The sequence below is a fragment of the Symphalangus syndactylus genome, chromosome 1 (genome assembly GCF_028878055.3).
Source record: "Symphalangus syndactylus isolate Jambi chromosome 1, NHGRI_mSymSyn1-v2.1_pri, whole genome shotgun sequence".
NCBI lineage: Eukaryota > Metazoa > Chordata > Mammalia > Primates > Hylobatidae > Symphalangus > Symphalangus syndactylus.
The window spans coordinates 104,813,863-104,838,605 of NC_072423.2; the positions used below are offsets into that span (position 1 = coordinate 104,813,863).

The 24,743-nt window shown below is 37.9% G+C and overlaps 1 protein-coding gene across 7 annotated transcripts in view; it reads left to right on the forward strand.

Moving 5' to 3' along the window:
* ERC2 (ELKS/RAB6-interacting/CAST family member 2) overlaps positions 1 to 24,743 on the forward strand; it is a 980,330-nt gene that overhangs the window by 382,372 nt on the left and 573,215 nt on the right. For all 7 annotated transcript variants that reach the window (XM_063645317.1, XM_063645323.1, XM_063645319.1 and 4 more), the window contains one exon: positions 16,955 to 17,122. In XM_063645317.1, coding sequence (XP_063501387.1) covers positions 16,955 to 17,122 — 168 coding nt within the window. The remainder of the gene's footprint in view (positions 1 to 16,954; positions 17,123 to 24,743) is intronic.

Here is a 24,743-nt window from a genome sequence, read left to right on the forward strand (position 1 = left end):
TTTGCTGATAGGATATCAGGCTGCTCAGAAACAACAGCCCCTTAGTTTGTGGGTGTTTTATTGGGTCCCAGCCTTGCATAATATGAACTAACAAAATGGCATCATAAAAATCACAGAATGTCAGAGTTGCAACTGGATCAGTGAGTTCCACCTCTACATCTTACAGGTGTGAAAATGGTGGGAACTTCCCATTACCAATTGTTACTCTTTGAGCAGTTAAGTTATGATTTCTCTCATAAAATTGTAGGACTATGAACAAAGAAACCACTGCTGCAAGAGTAATACAATAGAATATTGTTGACTCAATGCTTACACAGTAAATTGATTTATACACACCCACACACAAACCCACACAGAAATAGAAAATTCACAGGATGAAACAGATTTTCCATACCAAAATGTTCACTGCTGTAAGTGCTGTGATATTTTTCAGGAGCCATGATGGTATACCAGCAAAGGGATGATTGTTGCTCTGTCTTTAAGAAAAAAAAAAGTGAGCAATGAGTATATGTAGGTTGACTCTAATTTTTTTAACGTCATGGCAGTTCTTGCTTCCAGCTTAGTTTTTATAGTGATTGTCTTCTTTACTCATGGAGCTCAGTTCTTTTTCCAGCTCCGTGTTCCTTAGTATGAAAATGCTTCCAAGTTGGAAGAGGCTGTAACAAGTCCCAACAGCGAAACAATCACTTGCTCTGGCCAAGGTAAATTTGCACCGGGTTTGGTGTTACCGCCCATTTCAGAATCATTTATGCTCTTCCTAAAAGTCAATGATGTGAAGTCCCAACTTGGCTTAAATGTGAAAGTATGTTCCTAAATTCAACACACACCTTAGTGGGATGTGTTACAATGGAACCTCAGTAGTGAACCTTTCTTTCCTTCAGCATTTGTGGGCGTAAAAGATGTTTCTGAATGTCTCAGGATAGGATACATATTTTCATTCTTTTGAAGGGCAAATTTGTTAAAACTATTTCAGTATTAAATATTTGGCCAAAGTTGAAACATTACAACATAAGAACACATAGAGGGAAGGTGTTATTTACACTTGGCATTTTGAAGGATTTTCCATTTGATGACATTTTGTTTGGAGCACTTTAGACTGGATGCAGAATAGCACACAACACACACACGTAAGTGTAATAATATATAAATGTATATAATAAATACCTTACATGTGTAAGTGACACTTCTATCATTATAACTAGGAGACCTCTCAGAGATTCGATGTTTTTACTTCTAAATAATACCTACCTTGTATATAAATATCGATCTATATATGTCAGAAAGGATAAGATACATGTCATAATTTTAGTACATTCACCCTTTTTTTGGCTTCATGCTACATTCTCTCCACTACTTTGGTTGCCATTCATGCTGTTCAAATATTTCCTGCTTTCCTCCTTCCGAGCGTGATGTCTTGGCTTTGCTGCTTTAAAGCCATGTGGCTCTGGGCCTTCTAAAATGGAGAACAAGAAATCAACCTGTCTCAAAAATGCTGAGGGGCCTCATGAAAATGCCTCCTAGGTGTTAGCTAATGTTATCATTATTGTCAGTGAGATTAGCTTTTAATGATAACTGCTAGAATATTAACATAAATACTCTAATGACTACATTTACTAATCATATGTAGATGATAGAATATATAATGTATCATGGTAATCATAAATTATGTCACTTTTCACTATTAAACAGCAGCTGCTATTCATTGATTGTCTCTACTTTATCTCTTAGTGCCTTGTAATAAAACATATTAAAAGTCGTATTTCAATTAATCCTCATAGTATCTGTACTATTATTACCCTCATTTTATGGATGAGGAGACTGGAGTTTTGAGAGATTGTATCTTTCTTTCCCTAAGCCATGGTGAGTAAGTGGAAGGTTAAGATTTGACCTTGAGGAGTCAAGAGCTCTGACTTGCAGCCATTACTCTTTCCTTGCCTTCCTACAATGTATTAATATACTAGATAAAGAGTCATAACAGCTTTAATATGTACCACCATGGATAATCCTTCCTGGGCAGAGTGTGTCCTGGCCGTTTCTTCCACCTGCAGCATTTCTGCCCTCAAGAAAGGGCTAAACTAGAAATGCAGGCAATCAATTAATTTTCTGGGAGCTCTGGACCTAACTAGATTTCTCTTACACTGAGTTAGTTCCTCATAGGAGTCTTTGGGTGGGATTCCTTGGTTAGTTTACAAGTGAAATTGACAAATGTGTTAATTTAATCCTTGTTTTTATCACTCATTTAACTGAGCATGAAGTAGGCATTTAATAAACTCTTTTCATTTGCTTATGCATCTTTCCAGAAATAGCCTGTGTGCACACAAGCAAATGTTCCTTCTTTTTTCCCAATTGGAAACATGTTAGACATACTGGAATACACACTGCGTTTTACATTTTGCTTTTACAAAAATTTTCTGCAATTTGCCATTTGTCTTTTTCCATGAAGATAGTTTAAATTTATATTTAATTTTATTTATCTGTCTTTTACTTTATGGTGTCTAGGCTTTTTCTCTTGCTTAGAAAGGGCTCCTATACCCTGTGAGTAAAAAGAAGGGCCCCCATACTTTCTTTGTAAAAATTTTTCACATATCTATATTAATACTTTTTTTTTTTTGAGACCATGTCCTACTCTGTTGCACAGGCTGGAGAGCAATGGTGCGATCACAGCTCATTGCAGCCTCCTGCCTCAGCCTCCCAAGTAGTTAGGACTATAGGGCTGCACCACCATGCCCAAACAATTTTTTATTTTATTTAATATAAACGAGGTTTTGCTATGTTGCCCAGGCTTGCCTCAAACTTCTGGCCTCAAGCAGTCTTCCCACCTTGGCCTCCCAAAGTGCTGGGATTATAGGCGTTAGCTACTGCCCCCAACCCCATCTCTTTTAGCACTTTTATGATTTAATTTTTTTCCATCTAACTCTTTATTAGGAATTTATTTTTGTCATAAAGAGTTAGGTAAGGTTTCACTGTTATTATTTTTCTAAATGAAAGTAAGTTTTCAGTGATTATCGATGGAATAATCCATGTTTCCCCTACTGAATCTAACTGCCACCTTTATCATATACTAACTTTACATGTGTATGTCAGTCCATTTTGGACTCCCTCATTATTGTTCATGGACTGATCTGTCTTTTTCTTCCTGCATCACTACCAAACTATTTTAATTACCAAAGCTTTAAATATGTTTTAATACAGTACAGCTGGATCATTCACCTCCTGACATGAAATTTAGGTTAGGTAAAGACTTTAGAAGTCATTGAGCAAAATTTTATCTCAATTTTTTTTTTTTTTTTATCAAAAGGTAACTGAGTCCCTCGGAAATAAGCAGCTTCCCCCAAGGTCCCATCCCCAATTCCTAGCAGAGCCAGAAATGAACCTAGGGTATGGGCTGCTGGGGTATATTTTGAACCAGAAGATGGGGCTTTAAGCCATAGCTCTACTACACTAGGTCTCCAAGCCCTGAAAGCTCCACTGTTTTCACCTTTAAGCAGTACTTACATCACAGGTTGCCCTGGGGAATGCAGGAGCCTCCTGCAGCACCTAACGCAATGTTAGCCACAGAGGGCATCTCAAAAGTATTAGCGGACTGTCAGCCAAGGCCTTCTGAGTCCATTTCAGCAGTGTGTTCCCATTTCGCCACACTCAAACATTTGTTACCCATGCCACACCTTACAAATTTGATGGCTTAAAGATACTTTAGAACAGCCTTTCCTAAAAATATTCTGAAGGATATTATTCTGTGTTCTTAGAAAAGAATGGGTTCAGTGGGAAAAAATAGATGTGGGGAAAGGTAAGTTAAATCAATTTAAAGGTGATCTTTGCTTTGGGACTGTTCAGAATCTTTAGTATGCTAATGTCTACCATAAACCACTAGAGCCCACAGGGTTTCCCAAGTCTGCTCCATCATGGCACACACCCTGCTTCCACACCCCTACTTAACTTTTGCACAACACTCAGAAAAATTTCAAAGAACAAATACTGTTTATTTTAGAGTAGTATTTTTCACAGTTGAGAAAACGTTTCTTCTTCTTTTTTTCAAATAAACAACCTTGTAGACACCTAGTATTGTTTTATGTAATAATTACTATGTTACTTAATTAGTGACAAACATAAGATTAAGCATGTTTATAGCTCTTATAGAACTATGCAGCCAAATCAAGATTATGTACTAAATGAAAATACAATGTCAAAGTTAATAAAACCTAAATTAATGATATTAATTTAATATGGAGAAGGATAGTGTTTTCCATGCATTAATTTACACTGATATGAATGTGGTACAAACTGGTATGGCTGAGGTGCTAGTTCAGGAGGCCTGAACTAGTGGTATGTTGTGTGAAGATCCAGTTTCCTCACTGATTGCTGTTTTTATTTATAGTGCTGATGAACCCCTTGTTTTCATGGTCAGCATGATGTCCTGTGGTTGAGACTTGGAGGGAATGTATCATAGAAACAAGAAGTTCTGTGCTTTTTTCCATTTCACTCCAAAGCAATCTTAAGTGCAAACACAAAGGCTATATTGAAATCTATTAGCAAAGAGAGATTTACCTGATCCAGATTTATAAGATTTATTTACATGATCCAGGATAAATTCATTTTAACTTTTCAGATAATCATAGAAAAGAAAAGATGACATAGAAAAGAAAAGAACAAACAACATAAAAACGCTCTTATAGCAAACTTCTGGATCCTTAAACACAAGTCCCCATCCTCCAGGAGTATTTGAGAGACACGACTCTAAAACATGGGTTTAACCCTAACAAATACAGTGCCTAATTTGTTAGTCATTTACAAATACTTTAGGCATATCTCACTGGAGGTTATTTGTTTGGATTTATTAAAAAGCATTGACCTAAAGATCACAAAATTATTACTTAGTACTAAATTATCTGTGATTTAAGTTCTGGAGCTTCAGTGATAGTTTAGAAAATTCATGGCATATCTTAGTGGGATCAATATTTTAAAATTTTATGTTAAAACACAATTTCGTGCTTACATTTAATGTGCTTACCTGAAGGGAAAGCACAATATGAATGATACATGGTATTTTCTTAAACTTATTTTTTTTGGTAATAGCAAATGTTTTGAAGATGGGCTTTTTAAATGTTAGGAGGTACTAAGATTGATAGCTTTGCAAATTGGTTTTAAGTATTTTGAATTTATAACTATCATCATGTTGCAAAATAACATTGACTTTGGAATGGCTTACTTCCTTTTGTAGTAATTCAAAAATATTATGACAGCTATAGTTTTATAGTGAGCATAAAAATCAGTGAGGTAAGTTCAATGAGGTAAGGTTAGTGTTGGAAGTTTTATTAACGAAAACTTTAAGTATTAACACATGAGTTACAATTCCCATGTGTTTTCAGAAATTTGCTGGAACTGAACTGAACATTAAATTTTGAACTTTGGACTAGTCACTTAAAACCACCTAATTTTAGTGTAAGAAGTAGCCAAAAACTTAAGTATGAAAACAGGTTTATAATGTTGGCTGAATTATTAACTCACATATGATATGAATTCTCCCATGTAGGTGATACAAAGCACTCTCAGCCCAGCATTGTTTTCTTCAAGTAGGTGGCATGTGGGACTTGGGTATAATTTTTTGAAAGGTAGGCATGACAAATGCATTTTTACAACCTGAAAATCTCGACTGTGTTATTAACAAGTTGGTGATTGTAACTTAACTTTTATAAGCACAGCTCAAATGATATATGTGGTTATATAATAGTAAATATCCCTGAATTCTATTTTTTGCATTCAAATTATATGAGAACAGACAACCTAAGAGAAATGTGTACTGTAAATTATGAAGCACTTTATTATACAATCATTATTGTTTTTCTTTGTGCTATCTAAATGTTTTTAAATATAATATAGGTTTTTTTTCTCTTGTCAAGTGTGTAAATCTTTGACTGCTAAATGACGTCAGCACACAGAAGTGGGATTAAATAGTCCTTTATCTCTGATTCAGTATTACTCTACTAACTGTAGACATCAACAGGAGGATAAATACATCATTGACATTAACTAGATGCCTTGAAAGGCCAAAGGCTCAATTGAAATGACCAAATCTCTTGTTATCCATGACTGTGAGAAGAAGAGACCTTACAACAAAAGACCTAAAAGCAGGGGCCCTTTTAGGAAAGGGATTTCTCTCAGTTTTCAACCATGTCGATGTCCTCTCCTTACATATTTTTGTTAATTTGGTCTCAGAGAGCTGCATCGAAATGGGAGTGAATCTGTAAATGTGCAGAAGGTGTCCTACCTGGTCATTAGGGGAAATGTTGGTGTAATTACAGGACTGCCCATCCACATGTAGATCAGACTCTAGTCCAGCTTCTATTGTGTTGGGAGCTTCCAAATCATATAGCCATTTGCTTTTCATATGTTTGCTAGCCATCTCAAACTACATATGCCTAATCCTAAACTCTTGATTTCCTTTCCTCAAGTCCAGTTCTCCCCAGTCTTCCACAGCACAGGCAATAATTCCACTATCTACTGAGTTTTTCCAGCTAGCAACCCAGGAGTCTTCTTTGATGTCTTCCTTCCTTTCATCCCTACACGTGCAAATCCTCAGTTCTGCCAGCTGTCTTCTGACTGTATCTCAAAATGCATCACAAACACAGCCACGTGCCCCCTCTCCACCACCTCCATCCTAGTTGTGACAGCCACTTTCTCCCTTCTGGCTCACTGCAGCAGCTCCTTACCTGTTCCCGGCCTCCATTCCTGTCCCCTAGTGCCTGTTTTCCATAGAACACCCAGAACGAATTTTCAAGAAAAATTGCATTAAATTGTCCTATCCTTGACCAATAGCAAGACTCTATTGGTCTTTAATATAACTTCCTTGCTTTCTGGCTCAACAAGGCATTCTGAACTCACCTGCACATCCTGCCTTAGACCTAAAATCAATCATTTCAACAATGAAAGTGGATTTGTTTTAGTGAAAAATGGTTTAGAGATCACAATTTGGGCACTGTGGGTGGGTTCTCATCGCTACTTAGGTGGTCAGTTTTTTTTCTAGGTCTAAAGTGGACAAAGCTAGAAATAAAAAAAAGAGGAAGGGTTGGGGGGGCCAGTGAGCATTGAAAAATTACCTATTGGGCACAATGTTCACTATTTGGGTGATGCGTACACTAGAAGACCCAAACTTCACCATTACATAACAAACCCAGATCTAAAAAAAAAAAAAAAAAAAAGAAAATACGAAAATATATCAGGTATTCATAATATTTCCAATTTGAATTTAGTATTACAAGGCTTTTATTTAAATATTTAAGTTCTTAGAGTTTATATCTGTATTACTCCACTCTTATGCTAAAACTTGTATTTATTAAATGATATTGACATAATACTTATTTGTTCTACCTCCACCATCTCCAACCTTACAACTGTGTGTTTCAATAAATCACAAACCTGTCTTGTTAAAAGGCTATATCCCTAACACTAGAATGTTGCCTGGCACAAAATTGATTCTTCATATTTATTGAATGAATGAAAAAATGACTCTGGTTACTGCTTATAAAAAGGTTAACTACAGACAGGAGAGAAATCTGAAATTAAAATAGCTGCAGAAGTTAAAGAGCAGGAGGATGTAACCAAGCATAGGGTAAGAGATGGGCACACCCTCATCCATAGAGCCAGTTTTTGATGATGCAGCTGCTGAAGGACATTTTTTTCTGAATGGCAACTTTTGCTATAATTAGAGATTGACGTGAAAGAGTTTTTGAAAGCAGTGATTATTTTGAGTTCTTCTTTCATCAAGAATCCAGAAAGATTCATGCTAGCTGAATTACCAGCCATCAAAGTCATTGATGATTATTCGTCAAAAATTTTCTTTTGTAGAGGTCAGTAGCCCCTGATGGTCAGAGAAGGGAAGAAGGCAGGACTCCTGCCCCACCACCTCGCCTCCGTGTAGTACATCACAGCTGTACAACTTCCCTGAGCACTCCTTGAAGTTCCAACTCTTTGTTTTTCTGGAACTTCATGCCCATGAAATTTTCTCTCTAAGTCGGTGTGATGCTATGTCTTGTGACAGGGCTCAGCCAACCTTCTGTTTGCTGTTGGGCCAAAATCCTCCCTGAATCATCAATATGCAAGGGAGATTGAAATTCTAAGCCTAGGTAGGATTCCATTCCAAGGGTTGAAGCTTTTGGGCTTACTGGAGTCATAGACCTTCACTGTCCAATATGGTAGCCATGAGCCACATGTGGCTATTGAGCACCTGAAATATGGCTAATCCTCATTGAGATGTGCTAAAAGTATAAAAAAAAAGCTAGATTTTGAAGACAATACAAAAAATGTAGAGTATCTCAATATTTTTCATATTGATTACAGGTTGAGTAATAATATTTTAGATACAATACATTAAATATTTTATTAAAATTAATTTCAATGTTTCTTTTTACTTTTTAAATGTGGCTATTAAAAAATGTAAAAGTACAGATGTGGCTTGCTTCATAATTATTTTGTACACACAGTCTTAAACCTTGCTCTTGGAAGAGTGGACATGCCTGTGCAACATTTCTAGCCAATGCACAGATCTCAAATACCATTCACTTCACCAGGGAGAAATCACTCCTCACATCAATTATGTTAATCGACAATTTTCAGTTTTCCATCAAATATAAAGAATATTGAGGTATTTTTGGTAGCTGACTCTGGAATGTTAGCTTTTAATTAAAGTCTTTCATAGCTAGTTAACTAACTCTGGAAGACTTATTCCCAGTTGGGTAATACACCCATCCGTCCACCCACCCACACAACCCTCCACACTGCACACATACCATAGAGTGTATGCTGAAATATTTTTAAGTAAATGTCAAACAATATAACGCCTCAGTACATGTGAGAGCACAAAACCTTATTTGCTGGTTCTCCACTCTTCCCGAGGGCTGTTGATCAGCAACCTTTATTGCATTCCTGCAGCATATAAATCACTGAATTAGAGGCTGTGGAAAGTAGAATAATAAAGTATAATAACAATAGCAAAAATTTATTGAGTGTTTCTAGGTACCAGGTACCATGCTAAGTGCTTTACATGTGTTATTTAATTTAATACTCAAAATAACTCAATGAAGGATGTACTGTTATTATCTCCATTTTCCTCGTAATACCTTAGAAATGTTCATGACATTTGAAAGGCCATTGTTATGAGTTAGTTGAACATATATATTTGCATTGCGGAGGATGTTGCAAAACATACCCACCTGAGCCGCTTGTCTATCCAAACTGAAACTCAAGTTGATGAGCTTAAGGGGCTCTTTCCTCTTCAGTCTGTCTTTCTCTGTCTTCTTCCCAAGGCTTTGATCTTTAACCCCCGTGTCTACTCCCCCAAGGTTCTACTGCTTCTTCCTCTTAGTTCTGTCTTTGGCCCTGTGTCATTTTTTCCCCCCTTCTTTGGATTTGGGATGAAAGGAGAAGGGAAGTTGAAGGTCCTATATATAGAAAGAGTGAAAGGAAGTACCATAGCCCTAATTCTTTAGATTCATGACAATCTCTAAGACAAAAAAACAGTTTTAGTTTTAAGGTGCCTACTTTGCAGCAAAATCATAGGAGTTTATTATAATAGTTTCTAAGCTATTTAACCCATCATACTGTAAGTCCAACCTGTTTTAAGGATTGAGGACTTGGGGTAGAACCTGTTTCTCACAGTCACTTGAGGATCCAGAGTTGGGGAGGTTCTGCCATCTTGTATCTCCACCATCTGGAAAGTGTAGCCTCTACGATCTCTGAGGAAGAAAAGGAGTGTGGTGTGGAACAGACAGGAAGTGATGTACCTCACTTCTGCTTACATTTCCTGAAGAAAACACAAGGTTTCATCTTCCCAAAAGGTGCCTGAGAAGTGTGATCTTTCTTGTGTTCAGGAGGAAAGGAGAGTTGGATGTGAGTGAGAACTAGTTGTTACTACTAAGCAAGTTTTAGATTTTAGGTTATTTTTAGTGTTTGTGTCTTTGGAGGCTGTGTACATTATGCATACTTCCAACTTTGAAACTTTCTCCCGTTTGAATGACTGCAAGTTGAATTGAATTCAAATATACCCTTAACTCAAGTCTACGATTAGGAAAAACAAACAAACGAAGCTTTGAATGTGAAATAAAACTATACTGGGAGCTTTTGTGAGTGTTGGCCAGTTTCATTTTCTTTTAAAATTTTTCTTTGTGATAGCCTGTTTATTCAATTCTTGAAGCATTGGCAAGCAAGTAGTATTTAATCTGTGATAATTTTCAAGTGGCCCCTTTTTCTCCCTCAAGTGTTTTTTTCTTTCAAGTGTTGCAGTAGTCATTTTAAGATTGAAATGAACCGTTTGATTTTTAGAAATTATTTATGGCATATCAAGTAGCACTTAGTGTTTTGTCACAACATTGAAACCGTTTCTGAAGGTGCACATAAAATATGGCAGAAAGGTCGAATGTCTTATGTATAGAACTTCTAGAAACATACCTCACCATTGGAACTGGTTATAATTCCTGGGTGCTGACATGAAGATTAATAATACTTACCTCTGATTTTGGCAACGTTTTGCCAATTTCATTGCCATGGTTCTTTTCTTTCAAGTTATTACCTGGAACTGAAGTGATAACAAATGTTTTATGTTTTATACTGCCAGATAAAAGGTTAAATTTTCATATGTCACATGCTCTTACACACACACACACACACACACACACACACACACACACAAATGGATCAAAAGGAGATGAGCAATTCTCCTAAAATGGAAAGATTGTCCTAGTTTTAGCATTAGATGACTAGTTCCCATGTGGTTAAGTCATATGTAAAAATTGGAAATTCAACCTCCTGAGTCTTTGTGCATTGACTGTATCATACAGTTCTAATTTTCTTTTGTTTTTCTGGGAAACGATGGTGCTCTTTGCTTTGCCAAGTTTTATTATTGAGTCAACTGCCAAAGTTTAAGATAGAGAGTCAAGGGCCCTTAAAATTATTTGGTGTTGAGTGAAGAGGCAGAGAAAGGTATTCCATATACCTAAACATTTTAACTTTATGTCTCTGCCTGATGTTGGAGTATAATCTAGACTTCAGGCTTTTCTGATTCTGTTTTAAGTGATGTACTCTGTTGAGTGGAGTCAGAATATTAGTGACGGGAACTTTAATTTCAGTCATTGATACCTAATTTGGAACTAGATATTCTAATTTTTAATAGAATGCATTTTTTCTTGCCTTATCTTCCCTGTATTTAAACTTCGGTGCATCCAAAGGCTTGTGTGCCTGCTTGTGGTTTTGCACCATCTGGAATTTCATATTTGACTTTAGAGATGATGTCATACTCGCTTACTGCACACTGGGCCAATGTTGCTTGTGAATTGCCTGTGGTTCATGTCAAAGTTTCATCTTAAAAAAAAAAAAAAAGAAGACCCTGAAGCCCATTTCTAGTGCAAAGCTTTAAAGATAGAGTGAAGGTGATTGAAAGGCACGACCCAAATTCCTTTGAAGTTAAGCACACACTTTCCAGTGCATGGAAAATAAACCCCCAAACAGAAGACCTCAGCTGGCACAGGCTCCCTCCTGCCGTGTTGAATTTGGGTGTTTGAGTAACGTGCTGATCACAACCATCCTTGCTCTCCATTTTGTTCCTGGACAAATATTCTCACGGCTAGGGTTGTTTTTTTATCTCTTCTGGGCTTGGGAAGATGCGACGGGGCACTGATAGATCACACATGGCGAGAAGGTGCTATAAATGTTAAGCCTTAAAGTCTAGATTATATTCCAACATCAGGTAGAGACATAAAAGTTAAAATGTTTGGGTATATGGAATATTTTTCTCTGCCTCTTCACTCAACACCAAATAATTTTAAGAGCCCTTGACTCTCCCTCTCATGATTACAGAGTGTCTTTTTCTAAACTCTCTCCAGCACCACTCATTACCTCCCATATTGTAATTTATTTATATCACAGTTTGGATATTAGGCATTTCCTTTAGTCCAGATATAGACCATCCAGCTTTGATAGGTAGGATGCAGGGCAAATGGGACCTCAGTCATGTGTTTCTTCTCAGAATCACGCTGAGTCCTGGTAAACCCATGTGTGAATATCTACAATTGATTGTAACCCCTTTATAACCACTGCTATAATCCAGAGTGTTCAGCATGTTCTGCCAATTTTCCAATAATCCACCAAATGCCTATGTTTGTGCATAAACTCAAAAATCATATTTTTTCACCAGATATAATGAAAACCCAAAGAGGAGAGTGGTGTTATGCCAGGTTGGTAGATGAAGGTAACTTTAAACAAAAATGGGCCACATGAGAATCTGTGGCCCATCTTTAGGGCATCATCTTTAGTGCACCTGTCATGAATTTTCACTTAGGAAGAGGAAGATCCCCAGGACATGAGTACCCCTCCACCTTCCCAGGCCCTATATCTTTCTGGCTATTATGTGAGAAGAGGCACAGCTATCAGCTATTTGAAGAATCTGCTGTTCTCCTCCCCAGTCACAGAATGTCCACCCTCTCTTGTAATGCAGTCAGGGCCATTAGGGCTTGGGGGCTCCACACACCTGTGACCACCCCTTCCCCTACTGGGACCTCCCAGCTTCATCCTTCTCACTGGAGCAGAAACTGGAAAAACTCTCTACTCCCCCCACTTCCCTGTCACCTTTGACCTTTAGAAACACAACTTAGGCACCCCTTTCTTGGAAAGGAGCAACAAAAGGATATTCTACTCCAATAATTTTTCTTTATCGCTAATATCATCATCCTTCCCTGACACATTCTACCAAAAACGGATTCCTGCTTTTAAAAATCCTAAGATGTCAGGTATGATCTGTTCACACCTCTTGGTTTTATAGATGGAGAAACTGAGGCTGAAAGGCTGGGGAGGGGAAATGAGAGTTATCTGTCCTGATCCTCTCAGGCAGATAAAAGCAGAACCAGTCCCTAAAAACCTAAGTGTCCTCTTTCTGTTGTTCCTATTGGCTTTTTTTTTCTTTTAAATGCCACCCTCTGCTGCCTTGAACTTTTTTTTTTTTTTTAATTTTTAAATTTCAGTATCTTTAGGGGTATAGGTAGTTTTTGGTTACATGAGTACATCGTATAGCAGTGAAGTCTGGGATTTTAGTTTACCCATCACCTGAGTAGTGTACCTTGCACCCAGTAGGTAGTTTTTTATTCCTCATCCTCCTCACACCCTTCCTGCTTCTAAGTCTCCAATGTCCATTATACCACTTCACATGCCTCTGTGTATCCAGAACTTAGTTCCCACTTACAAGTGAGAACATGCAGTACCTAGAACTTAGTTCCCACTTACAAGTGAGAACATGCAGTACCTAGAACTTAGTTCCCACTTACAAGTGAGAACATGCAGTATTTGGTTTTCCATTCCTGAGTTACTTCACTTAGAAGGGTGGCCTGCAGTTCCATCCAGGTTGCTGCAGAAGACATTATTTCATTCTTATCATACATATATCTTATATATTATCATACTTTATCTACTCTTATCTACTTATTCTTTGACAGGCACATAGGTTGATTCCATATATTTGCAATTGTGAATTGTGCTGTGATAAACATGCACATATAAGTATCTGTATGATGCAATGACTTCTTTCCTTTTGGGTAGATACCCAGTAGTGGGATGGAATAGTAGATTGACTTTTAGTTATTTGAGAAATCTCCATGTTGTTTTCCATAGAGGTTTTACTAATTTACATTCCCACCAGCAGTGTATAAGCATTCCCTTTCCACCACATCCAAGCCAACATCTATTGTTTTTTGACTTTTTAACAATAGCTATTCTGGCTGGGATAAGGTGGTATTCTCACTGTGGTTTTGATTTGCATTTCCCTGATGATTAGTGATGTTAAGCATTTTTCATATGTTTGTTGGGTATTTGTATATCTTCTATTGGTTTCTTATGGCATTCTTGTATCATTTTTGTTTTTGATTTCTTTATTCTTTTTTTTTCTTTCCATTCAAATTTTACTTGCCTATAGGATAAGGAAGCAAAATGTTTGAAAATTTTTGTTATGAGATGCAGCAATCCTCTACTTCCCCTGTCCATTTTTTTTTTCCCTAAGACAAATCGTTTTAACTCTTCTTGTTCGGTTATTTTGATATCTCTAAATAACCTACTTGCTTCTGTGCTTCCTGATTGCTGGTGTAGCTACTATCTGTTGACTTCCTGCTATGGAGGGTGAAGATTAAGTCCTTCCATCACCCCAATACCTCATCACCTCAATACCTCATCGCCCATAGGAACCTTATCCAATCCCCACTTCATTCTCCCAGTTGTGTTATAAGGTAATTTAGTTCCCAGGTTGGTGTTTTGTTTTGTTTTGACCTCTCTCTTTCATGAAAGGCATTGTTGTAAGATATTTGTTACTTCTTAGTTATGTATTCATATATTTTTCAAATTTATTGAAATACAAATTATAACTGTATATCAAAGTATAAATTATTAAAATGTACGGTTCAAAGAGTTTTGACAATTTTGTACACCAGGCAACTGTTCTCCACTCTCCCTAATCAATTTAGAGAATAAAAAATACCCTCCTGTCCCTTTATAATCAGCCCTTCCCACCTTCTACCCCAGGCAACTGTTGCTCTCATTTCTGTCACCTCATAGATTATTTTCACCTCTTTTAGAATTTCACAGAAATGGAAACACAGTCATGCCATAAATCCTCTAGATTCTTTCACTCAGGATGCTTTTGAGGTTCACCTATGTTATTGTGTATATCTGCAGGTCACTCCTTTTTATGGATAGATAGATAATATTCCATATAAATACGCCACCATTTTATTTATCCATTCATTTACTGATAGACATTTGTGTTGTTTCCTGTGTGATCCATTATGAACAATGTTGCTGTGGGCATCTCTATAAAAATCATTTTGTGGACATGTCTCTTACACTCTTTATATCAGCAGTCCCTAACCTTTTTGGCACCAGTGACCGGTTTTGTGGAAGACAGTTTTTCCACAGATGAAGAGGTGTGGGGTATGGGGAATGGTTTAGGAATGAAACTGTTCCACCTCAGATCATCAGGCATTAGACTGTCATAGGAGAGTGAACCCTATTGTGAACTGCACATGTGAGGGATCTAGGTTCATTAGATTCTATGAAAATCTAATGTCACTGTTGATCTGGCAGGAGGCGGAGCTCAGGTGGTAATGCTCGACCGACACTCACCTCCTGCTGTGTGGCCTGGTTCCTAACAGGCCCTGGACCGGAACTGGTCCGAGAGTTGGGGACCCCTGTTCTATATGATCTTATGTAATTTTGATTTATTGTAGTAAACATAACATATTCCTTTCCCACATCAAGGGGACTGACAAAGAGTTACTTCATACATCCTTTGCCAAAGGGATCAGGACTGATCCTTGAAGAGTTGGTTCCTGGATGGTTCTAACCCTGGCTTTGACATAAAATCACATGTTAAGGTGTCTTTAATGATCCAGAAAATATAAATCATGATGATTGTCTTAGTTCATTCAGGCTGCTAGAACAAAGCACCAAGACTGGGTGGCTTATAAACAACAGAAATTTATGTCTTACAGTTGCAGAGGCTGGAAAGTCCAAAATCAAGGCATCAGCAGATTTCTTGGCTGATGAGAAATCAATCGATGCTTCATATATGGTGCCATCATGCTGTGTTCTCACATGGTGGAAGGGGTGAATGAATTCCTTCGGGCTTCTTTTATATAGCAATTAGTCCCATTCATGAGGCACTTTGCCGTCATGACCTAATCACCTCCTAAAGGCCCCACCTTTTAATATTATTGTATTGGGGATTTGATTTCAATTTATGAATTTTGAGCAACACGTTCAGACCATAACAGTAGTATCTGCTGAAGTGGCAGCAAAATAATTGTGGCAAAGGGTCCTAATCTTTTTATATATATATATCGAATAAAAAGAGTAAATGCCTTGGGAGTAACTTATTGAATGTCATTGTTTAGCTGAGAACAAGACTCTTGGAAATCTCATAGTCTGTCATTGTCAATAATTAAGGACAATAATCCTTCAAATAAAGTGTTTGTCACAGTTGCATTTTAAGACTGGATTAGTGTACATTTGTAAACATGGTTGCAAATATGGTGTTGTATATCAAAAAAGTACAATTTTAAAATGCTACAGAAAATTAACTCAAAATGATATTCTGATGGTCTTCATATTCTTTTTGTTGTCTCATTTTTTTTTTACCACCCCAGTGATATTTTTCTATGATCTAGTCTGAGTAGTCTAGAAATAGACCTTTCTTTGCACATGGGCTTCAGAATGTTAAATTAGAAAAAATAAAACATATTTTCTTTTTTATTAACAACATTTGAAAAGCAGGAATTATAATTTTTTTAAACTTTAGAGCTGAGTTACAAAGAGGAATTTTTTTTTTGTATGCTTTGTCTTTTTTTTTTTCTTTAAAAGTCTTTGGAAAGCAGTCTTTCATGAGGCTGGAGAATGGTGTTTCATTTCTATCTTATTTTCTTCCTCCAGCAGCATGAGTGTCCTCTTGGCAACATGTATTTTTCTAATTTAGGAGTGTTTCTCTACATGTCAATCTTGTTCCTCCGATGTCCATGGCATGGCTCATTGTGTTCTCCGTATTTCAGGGCGATGCTGCAAAGCTTGAGCAGTATTTTATCCTCCCCGGACTCTCAGAGAGACATGGGAGTATTGATGTGCTTTGTTTCCAAGCTTAAACAAACATGTTGTAGTAGGGAAACAAACATAGAAACCTGCTACTATTTCATAATGTCTTATTTCATAGAAGTCTTATTTTTTTTTTTTAAGTATCACTGTTGAGATGTGCACACAATAGGGCTTTAAGAAGGATGTAGGCTGTTAAAATTCAGGGCAGTAAGGTGCCATGAGCAGTGGTTCCATTGTGCCTTGCTCAGTAAACATGCTGCTGCCCTGCCTCCTCAAAGGGCACAATTGATGGTTATTGATGACCTTTCTGTAAAACCACATCCTTCTGTCTTTTTCCTGGTTTCAGGTAGATGCACTGAGATTACGACTGGAAGAAAAAGAATCTTTCCTCAATAAAAAAACAAAACAGCTGCAGGACCTCACAGAAGAGAAGGGGACACTGGCCGGTGAGATTCGTGACATGAAAGATATGTTAGAAGTGAAGGAAAGAAAAATCAATGTTCTTCAGAAAAAGGTGAGTAGCTGACATAAGCCCTTCAAGTGGGGTATCATCCATGTTTCGTCATTTTAGAAAAATTTTGAGCACATGGAAAATAAGTGATCTTTTATGAATCTTAGATTAGGAATTATAGGCTGATTTTCATACTGATATTTCACTTACTGGTAGTTGTATCATGTCAATATTAGCATTGCTTGATGAATTTTCTATTTGATTACCTGGAAACTAAATAGTGATGATTATTTTTTATTCGCCAGCTTAAACATAGAGAGAATTGTACAAATTTAGATACAAATCTAAAATAACCAAAGGTCCCAAAAGTTAATTTTTTCTTCCTTACTGAGAGTTAGCAATGTATTTGTGGGTCCTGAATGTATTTTAGATACATTTGATATTCACATAAACTGTGGTAGATTCTATTTTGCGAAGCCCACATAGATTTTTGGGAGGCGGGGGTAATGTTTTACACCCATTACTTAATTGGAATCAATGGAAAGAATGTATAATAATTCCCAGCCACAGTGATGCAACACAGAAGATGCTCGACCTTGTTAGGGCTCTTCCTTCCTTCCTTTAGCAGCTCGATTTCTCCCTTATAGGGGACTTTGATTTTGTGATAGCATCCCTATTTTCTTTTGGAGAATTCCTATTTGCTACTGTATATAGTTTTAGTGGGACCCTTGAGTATCCTGCCTTCTCTTAGTAAAAGGGTGGGTGAGAAGAGAAACCAATGGCTGCTCTTTTACAAAAAAAATAAAATGGGTTGGGAAGATGCAAGGCTCTCAGATGAACATGGGGCCAGAGTGAAAACTAGGTGGAAATCATTGGTGGGCTGCAGGGGCCTCTGGCCTGGATGCTGCCATCCACAGGCATGTTGTCAGGTGCTGTGCTGCAGCAAATGGAACTAACTGTCCCCTGCTCTAGGTGTCACCTGCCATCATCATTTCTCACCTGTCGTTGATCTACAGCATTCCAGATGTTTTTCTTGTCATGTTTCCTACAGCCTATTCTTAACACAGAAACTGGATTAATCCTTATAATGCATAAAACAGTTCATGTCACTCTCTGATAAAAACTCTCCAGTCACAACCAATTACATAATTTTGGGGGTCCATTGCATAATGTAAACATGATGCCCCTGTCCCAAAAATGCGAATTTCAGAATGGTAACCTCAGAGCATTAAACCAAGCATAGGGACCTGTGCAGCTGCCAGGTCAGAGGTCCATGGAGCTGTCTCCACCTCCATTGGCTTCCATTGTCACTCAGAGTAACAGTGGAAGGCCCAGGACACCCTGCAGGACACCCTCTGGCCAGTCTGGCCTCCTGTCTCACTGCCTTCCCCTTTGCTCACACTGCATCAGTCACTGTGGCCTTTGTGTTCTTCTGCAGACACGTGAGGCAAGCTCTCTTGGTACCTGACATTTACTGTAGCCTTTACGGGGACACTCTCATTCTGAGCCCGTGCTGCCCATTGTGGTAGTCACGAGCCACATGTAGCGATTAAGGCCTTGACTGAGATGTGCTGCAAGTGTGAAGTGCACATCAGATTTGGAAGACTTATTACGAAAAAAATGGAAGCTCTCTCGTGAATCATTTTTTAGTTTGATTATATGTTGAAATGAAAATATTTTGGACATATCAGGTAAATGAAAATGAATTTCACCTGTTTCTTTTTACTTTTTTAATATAATTACTAGTAAGCTTAAAATTACCTATGTGACTCACATTATGTTCCTATTGACAGAACTGCTCGAAATAGCCACATGGTTCATGCCTTTGCTTCTTTCAGGTCTCTGTTCAAATAGTGCTTTGTTACAGGCTTTTTTTGTCCATCCTGCATAAAATCGCATGACCACCCACATTCCTGCCCACTGTCTTCTCTCATCCAGTTTTATTTTTTTAATTAGAACTTTTAACCATCTGACAAATGTGTTTGTGTGTGTATATATATTTTTAAAATTTATATAATATAAATAAATATATATTTAAATATATATATTGTTCATTCATATTACTAGAATATAAATTCCAAAAAGGCAGACTTTTCCCCCATATCTTTAGTACCCAAAAGATACTAAATGCTTAATAAATATTTGTTGAATGAATGGACAAATGAACTTGCTCCAGAGTTAAAGTCTTGGGTAGGAGCATTTGATTGGCCAAGATTATATTACCTGCTCACCCCCTACTGCCAGGAGCACTTGTTCTTGTGAATTTGATTCAAGGACCGAGCTATGCAAAGATGACAACAATAGCTGGCATTCGTTTGTTTCGGTGCAGAGGCTGTGATTAGATTATCAATGCATTCTGATATCTATTAGGATATTCCCCATGCTTTTGACTTTTCATAAGTGAGTTCTCTAATCTTTCTTAAACTCTGAGAGCCAGTGAGTCTCTTCCTGTTCCGTTATGGTCAGCCAGAGCCTAAATGGTACATTCATGTACAGAATAGTGTCTGTCACATTTTAAAAACAAAGCTAGATTCAAACCAAATTATAGAGGCTTTCCCAAAGAGTAGTAGAGACACTGCATTTGTTAGAAACTCTCAGGATATTGGTGATTTGATGAATAATATTATTAATTCATTTCTGTAGAGCTCTTCATGGACAAGATCCTGGTCATTGGATCCTCCTCTTGTAGCACTAGCTAATAGACACAGAAATTTAGAAGAGAGCTGAGCAGAGATTACTAAGGACCCTTGAATCAAAGGGGCTGTCTATGGTACGTGGGAATAACAGAGAGATGGTTGTAGTAGCCTGTCTCGGAGCATATTCTAAGGATTCAAAAGAAGATTTTTCATTTAAAATCTCCAGCTGCAAATAATAACAAAAGCTGACATTTATTGAACTTACTTATATTGAACACTGTGTGCTGACTACTCTGTTTACTCATGTAAATAGTGCTTGTTACATGTACTGTTTACTTACTCTTGACCACTACCTAGTGAGATGGGCACAATTATTAATCTAAGGAATTGTGGAATATTGAGGCTTATGGTAAGCTTGCCCAAGGTCACATAGCCTAGATAAAAGTGTTTTTTGTCTTTAGGAATATATAATAAAATAATTAATGTAAATTAAGAGAATAAGCCTTTTTTTTATTCCACTTTTTAGGATAATGACACCAGGTGTGAGAGTGAATCAAGGAAAAATATCACACTTGTTCATTTTGTCAGAAGTTGAGACTAAGTGCGCTCATTCTTGAGGAATAAATGACAACAGTTTTCTCAGTGAATATTTTGGGATGGCACTTCCAATGCATAAGTGACAAGTGACCACTTTTGCCAATGCAAATGTTTTGCAGAATTTTAAACTTTCCTCCACAGCCAAACTCAAAGGTTTGGGAACCAGTTTGGAAGTTCTAGAACAAAACCAGTTGTATATTATGGCTCCTTTTGGCAACATGATTATGATATCACTTGTTTAGGTCATGTAAATAATGGCTTTGGAAATGTTTCATGTTTATTTGGAGAGGTTGCTCAGCTTCAGGTTTTTAAACCAAGTTTACCAATACATTTGGGGAGGAAATAAAGCCACTGGCAACATAGCAAAGCCACAGGAGCTCTATTATACCTGCAGTGTGAAAGGGAAATAATCCCTAGAGAAGTGATGCATATGATTTAGAAGCTGACTCAAAAATGTAGAAATAATACAAAAACGAATGGGCCAATGAAACATTGTCTTTAAGTCTGGAGACTCCTTGGAGTTTACACTACATTCAGCATAATTGGCTGTTTTAGGGCAGGCTTGGATTGGAATAGCATAAGCTTTGGATTAGGGTGTGTTGGCATGTGAGAATAATAAGCTCATGTCAATGTCAGACATGCAGTATTACTTAATATTTCTTTCTCATAGACTCTTTTGCAACCCTGTTTTGATGCCAGTAGAACTAGGTATGCTCCTTTCCTGGCCATATTTACCCTGGCAAAGCTAGGCTTGCATTTCATATCTGTCAGCTTTGCCTTCAGAGCTCTGGGTCTCAGAAGTCTTGTGTGCTCCATAAGCCATGTAGACAGGCATGGACATGATGCTCTCAGCATTTCATCACTTGAAGAAGGAAGTGAGACTGAATAAACAGAAAACCCCAGGTGGAGGAGCATCTCTGATGAAGCTTTTGTAGGAAGACAGAGATCAACTAGAGTGGATTTTTGGCCCCACCAACATACTTTTGGCTGTACTCTGTAATTCCAAGACATGGAGTTCTCTTAGCAGGGGACAAAAATGCACATGTATGAAAAGTGTTTAGTGAAATATTCCCATGGGGCTATGACACCGAAATCAGAAGAGCGGTATGGTTTCCATGCTGCAGCCGTAGTTTTCTGTTCCCATACCTGAATTTAAACTGTAACTGATGAAGTGCTACCTGACTATTGAGTTTTTGTAGGAAATGTCATAAAACCTTGATGACATTGTACATTTGGAAAGTGTATAATGCCCAGGATTTTAGGACATGGTAGCGTTATTTGAACCCGATCAAATTCAGACTGTTACGCAGCACATAGATTCTTACAGCATAAACTTGCTACCCACGAATTTTTTTTTAAACCCATTAAAATTGGACAAAAATTCTATCTCCATTTTCATTCTAGGCCTTAGTCCCATAAGCAATGTGAATTTATAGAGCAGAGGTACTTTATTTATTAAAGGTAGAAAAACAGATGGCGATCTCTCTGGAAGCCAAGTCCACTGGCTGCCTACTGAACTTTGTGGATTGCCCTGTGGGTTGGAAAAGGCAGAGAGGGGTGGATGGAGTTGGCTCCTGGGAGTGGTGTATGTGGACCTTTCCACTTCAGCAGTTTGATTTTACCTATTTGGAAGTATGGTGGTGAAAATTCTGAGTGATGATAACCTCAGGGGTAAGGACACTGTGGGATTACTGAGTTTCTTCTGGAAAAAAAAAATTTTATAGTAATACCTGAGAAGATAGATACAGAACATAGAGATTTCTATGTTAGTGTGAAATTGAAGTAAAGTGTGGAGGACTTTTTGACTCACTTGAGCTCTTTCTCAGTGTTTAAACATCTAGTTGAGCTTTTATACTTATTATTGGCAAACCTCCTAATTTTTTGAACATGTGCAAAATCATATTCATTTCATGTTTACTGAGTGTTTCCTATGTGTCAGTCAGTCACCACTCTAGGTCCTGGAGGTTCAGGGAGAAATGAGACAATCTCCAGTCCTCAAGAAACTGACAGTCTAGTTGTGGAGACAGACATGCATAATCCTAAATATAAGTGCAGTGGAGAACAACATATGGCACGTTACCAGAAGGAAATCATTTGATGGATGCGAACAGCAGAAGCCACTTCTGGCTACCTTAAGCAAAAGGGAATTTTTTGTAAGAATATCCAGGGTCCCAATACCTGGTCTGTAGAACTAGATTGGGATGATCACGAACCAGGGCAGCCCTAAGAGACCAAGAGAAGGCAAACACCACTGTGATTTCATAACCAGGAGTGTCTGGTCACCTGTCTTTTCTGTTGACAGCTGCCCTCCCTCACCCTCTTTCCTCTGCCCTCACATTGCACTGTCAGTCAAGAGTCAAAGTCCTGGGACAGAGCTCCAAACTTCACACAACTGACTCTCATTGGCAGGATCTAATCAGACCCTCCCTTTATGAGTCTGGGATGTGTGACTCCAAGCTTTACACTTGAGCTTTCTGCTCTGTTTTTATGTCACTTACTCAGGGAAGTCTTTGCTGACACTGCAGTCTGGGGGAGGTTTTACACTCTTAGAGAACTATTTCTTGGCTCAGTTTGGAATTATGCATCCCTTTGGTGAATGTTGGCTTCCCTCTCAAGGCTTGAGTGCCCCAACCATAATCATCAAGATACCTCCAGCTTCTCGTAAAATTCTTGGCATGTGATGCTCCTTGATCAATGTGCATTGAGTGAATAAATGAGCTCAGCAAATTCTCAATGAATGAGAACTTGGGAGAGGAGAAATTGCTTTGAGATCTACTTCTCACACAAGAATATTGTTAGCTCTGAGGAGAGTCATTTGCCCCAGCAAAATGTCAAACCCACTCTTGTTCCCAGCACGGTATGTTCTGTGTAGGCTGCAAGATGGAACCATACCATGAATAATAAAACACAGATGAGGAAATGGCTGTTGCTCTACCCACACCTAACATCTCCAGCCTTGGTTCTATTACCCTAGGAAGGTAAAAAGGGATGAAGGTTTGAGGAAGGGTGTTTCGCCACTCTTCCTTCATTTTCCTTTTTAATAAAAAGAAATGTGGTATTTACAGAGAATATCATCTTATTCTGAAAGAGAATGCTTCCTTCTCTAGTTCTCACTTCTAATTTGTTGGATTGTTAGGAAGGTGATATTTTATGAGAGTGATACAATGAAATTTCTGGTTATATGTGGTCATTTCCAATTATGACCATGAAAATAATTATTTTTATAATAAAATGATTATATTATATACTATCTGTTGAACCCTTACTGTATACCAGACACTGCACTAAGTGATTTGCATCCTTAGGTTATGCATTCTTGTAACAGACCTAATGGCTTATAGGCACTATCATAATGCTGGTTTTTAAAATGAGAGACTGTGGTTTAGAGAGGAACTCATTCAGAGTGACGTGGCAGGAAAGGGATGGAGCTATTCTTAACCACCACACTATTCTGGTGTTTTTCCTAGTTTATGATCCTGCTTCCCTCATGAGACAAGTGGGATCATTAACTTTTACAGATTAGCTAAACTACAATTTGAGCAACATACCTGAGGTTGATATATAAGAACCCCTCTTTTTAGGACAAAACCAGCAGAGATGCAGCCACTAAATAATGTAATTTAAAAAAGTGGGGAATGAATTACATGAATAAAATATAACACCAGGTCTGTATTTAAAAATATCATAAGTTATATGTAGAAAAAAAAAAGATTGTGGTGGCTTTCAATATCTGTTTAATTTTTCTTCCCCCAGAAACTCTTTATGCACCATTCTAAGATTGTTTTGCTGCTTCATTTTTAAAGGATTGACGTGTTTGCTCTGATGGTAGTTTCACTTTCATTTGGTTGTTGGCTTAAAGGACTGAGACCTCAAAAGATGATTTGAGACATGTAAGCAGCTTTCCTGGACTAGTCAAAGGTGAACTCTTGAGTTGGGAGATCCCTCATTCCTTGCCAAGTCCAGAGAGGAAACGGTCTAGGAAGCTGCTCCACTTTGCAGTGAGCTGTTCACGCAGGTCTGACCTCCTTGGTGTAGGCAAGCTCGCTTTGCATCTGAAGCCAGGAACTAGCCTGGCGTCCCAGGGTTTGGATCACAACTAGGGTGGCCATGGGTCTAAGGCAGAGGTTCTTAACCGGGGGCTGTAACTGAGGCTTAGAACCTCCCTACTCCCCTGGGAACATTTGCTAATGTCTGGAGATATTTTTGGTTGCTGTAGCTGGGAGGATGCTATAAGCATCTCATGGGTAGGGTCTATTCCAGGGGTGCTGCTAAATGTCCTAATATGCAGAGGACACCTCTGCCCCCCAATAAATAATCATCCAGAGAAGGCCTGGTCTACAGGAGTCCTTTCCTTCTTGTGTAAGGATCACTACTGATCTTGGTTCTCTAGGCCCCCTGCCTTGAGGTCGCATTTCTTAAAAGTTTTTACTTAGTATAACAGACCTTTCTCC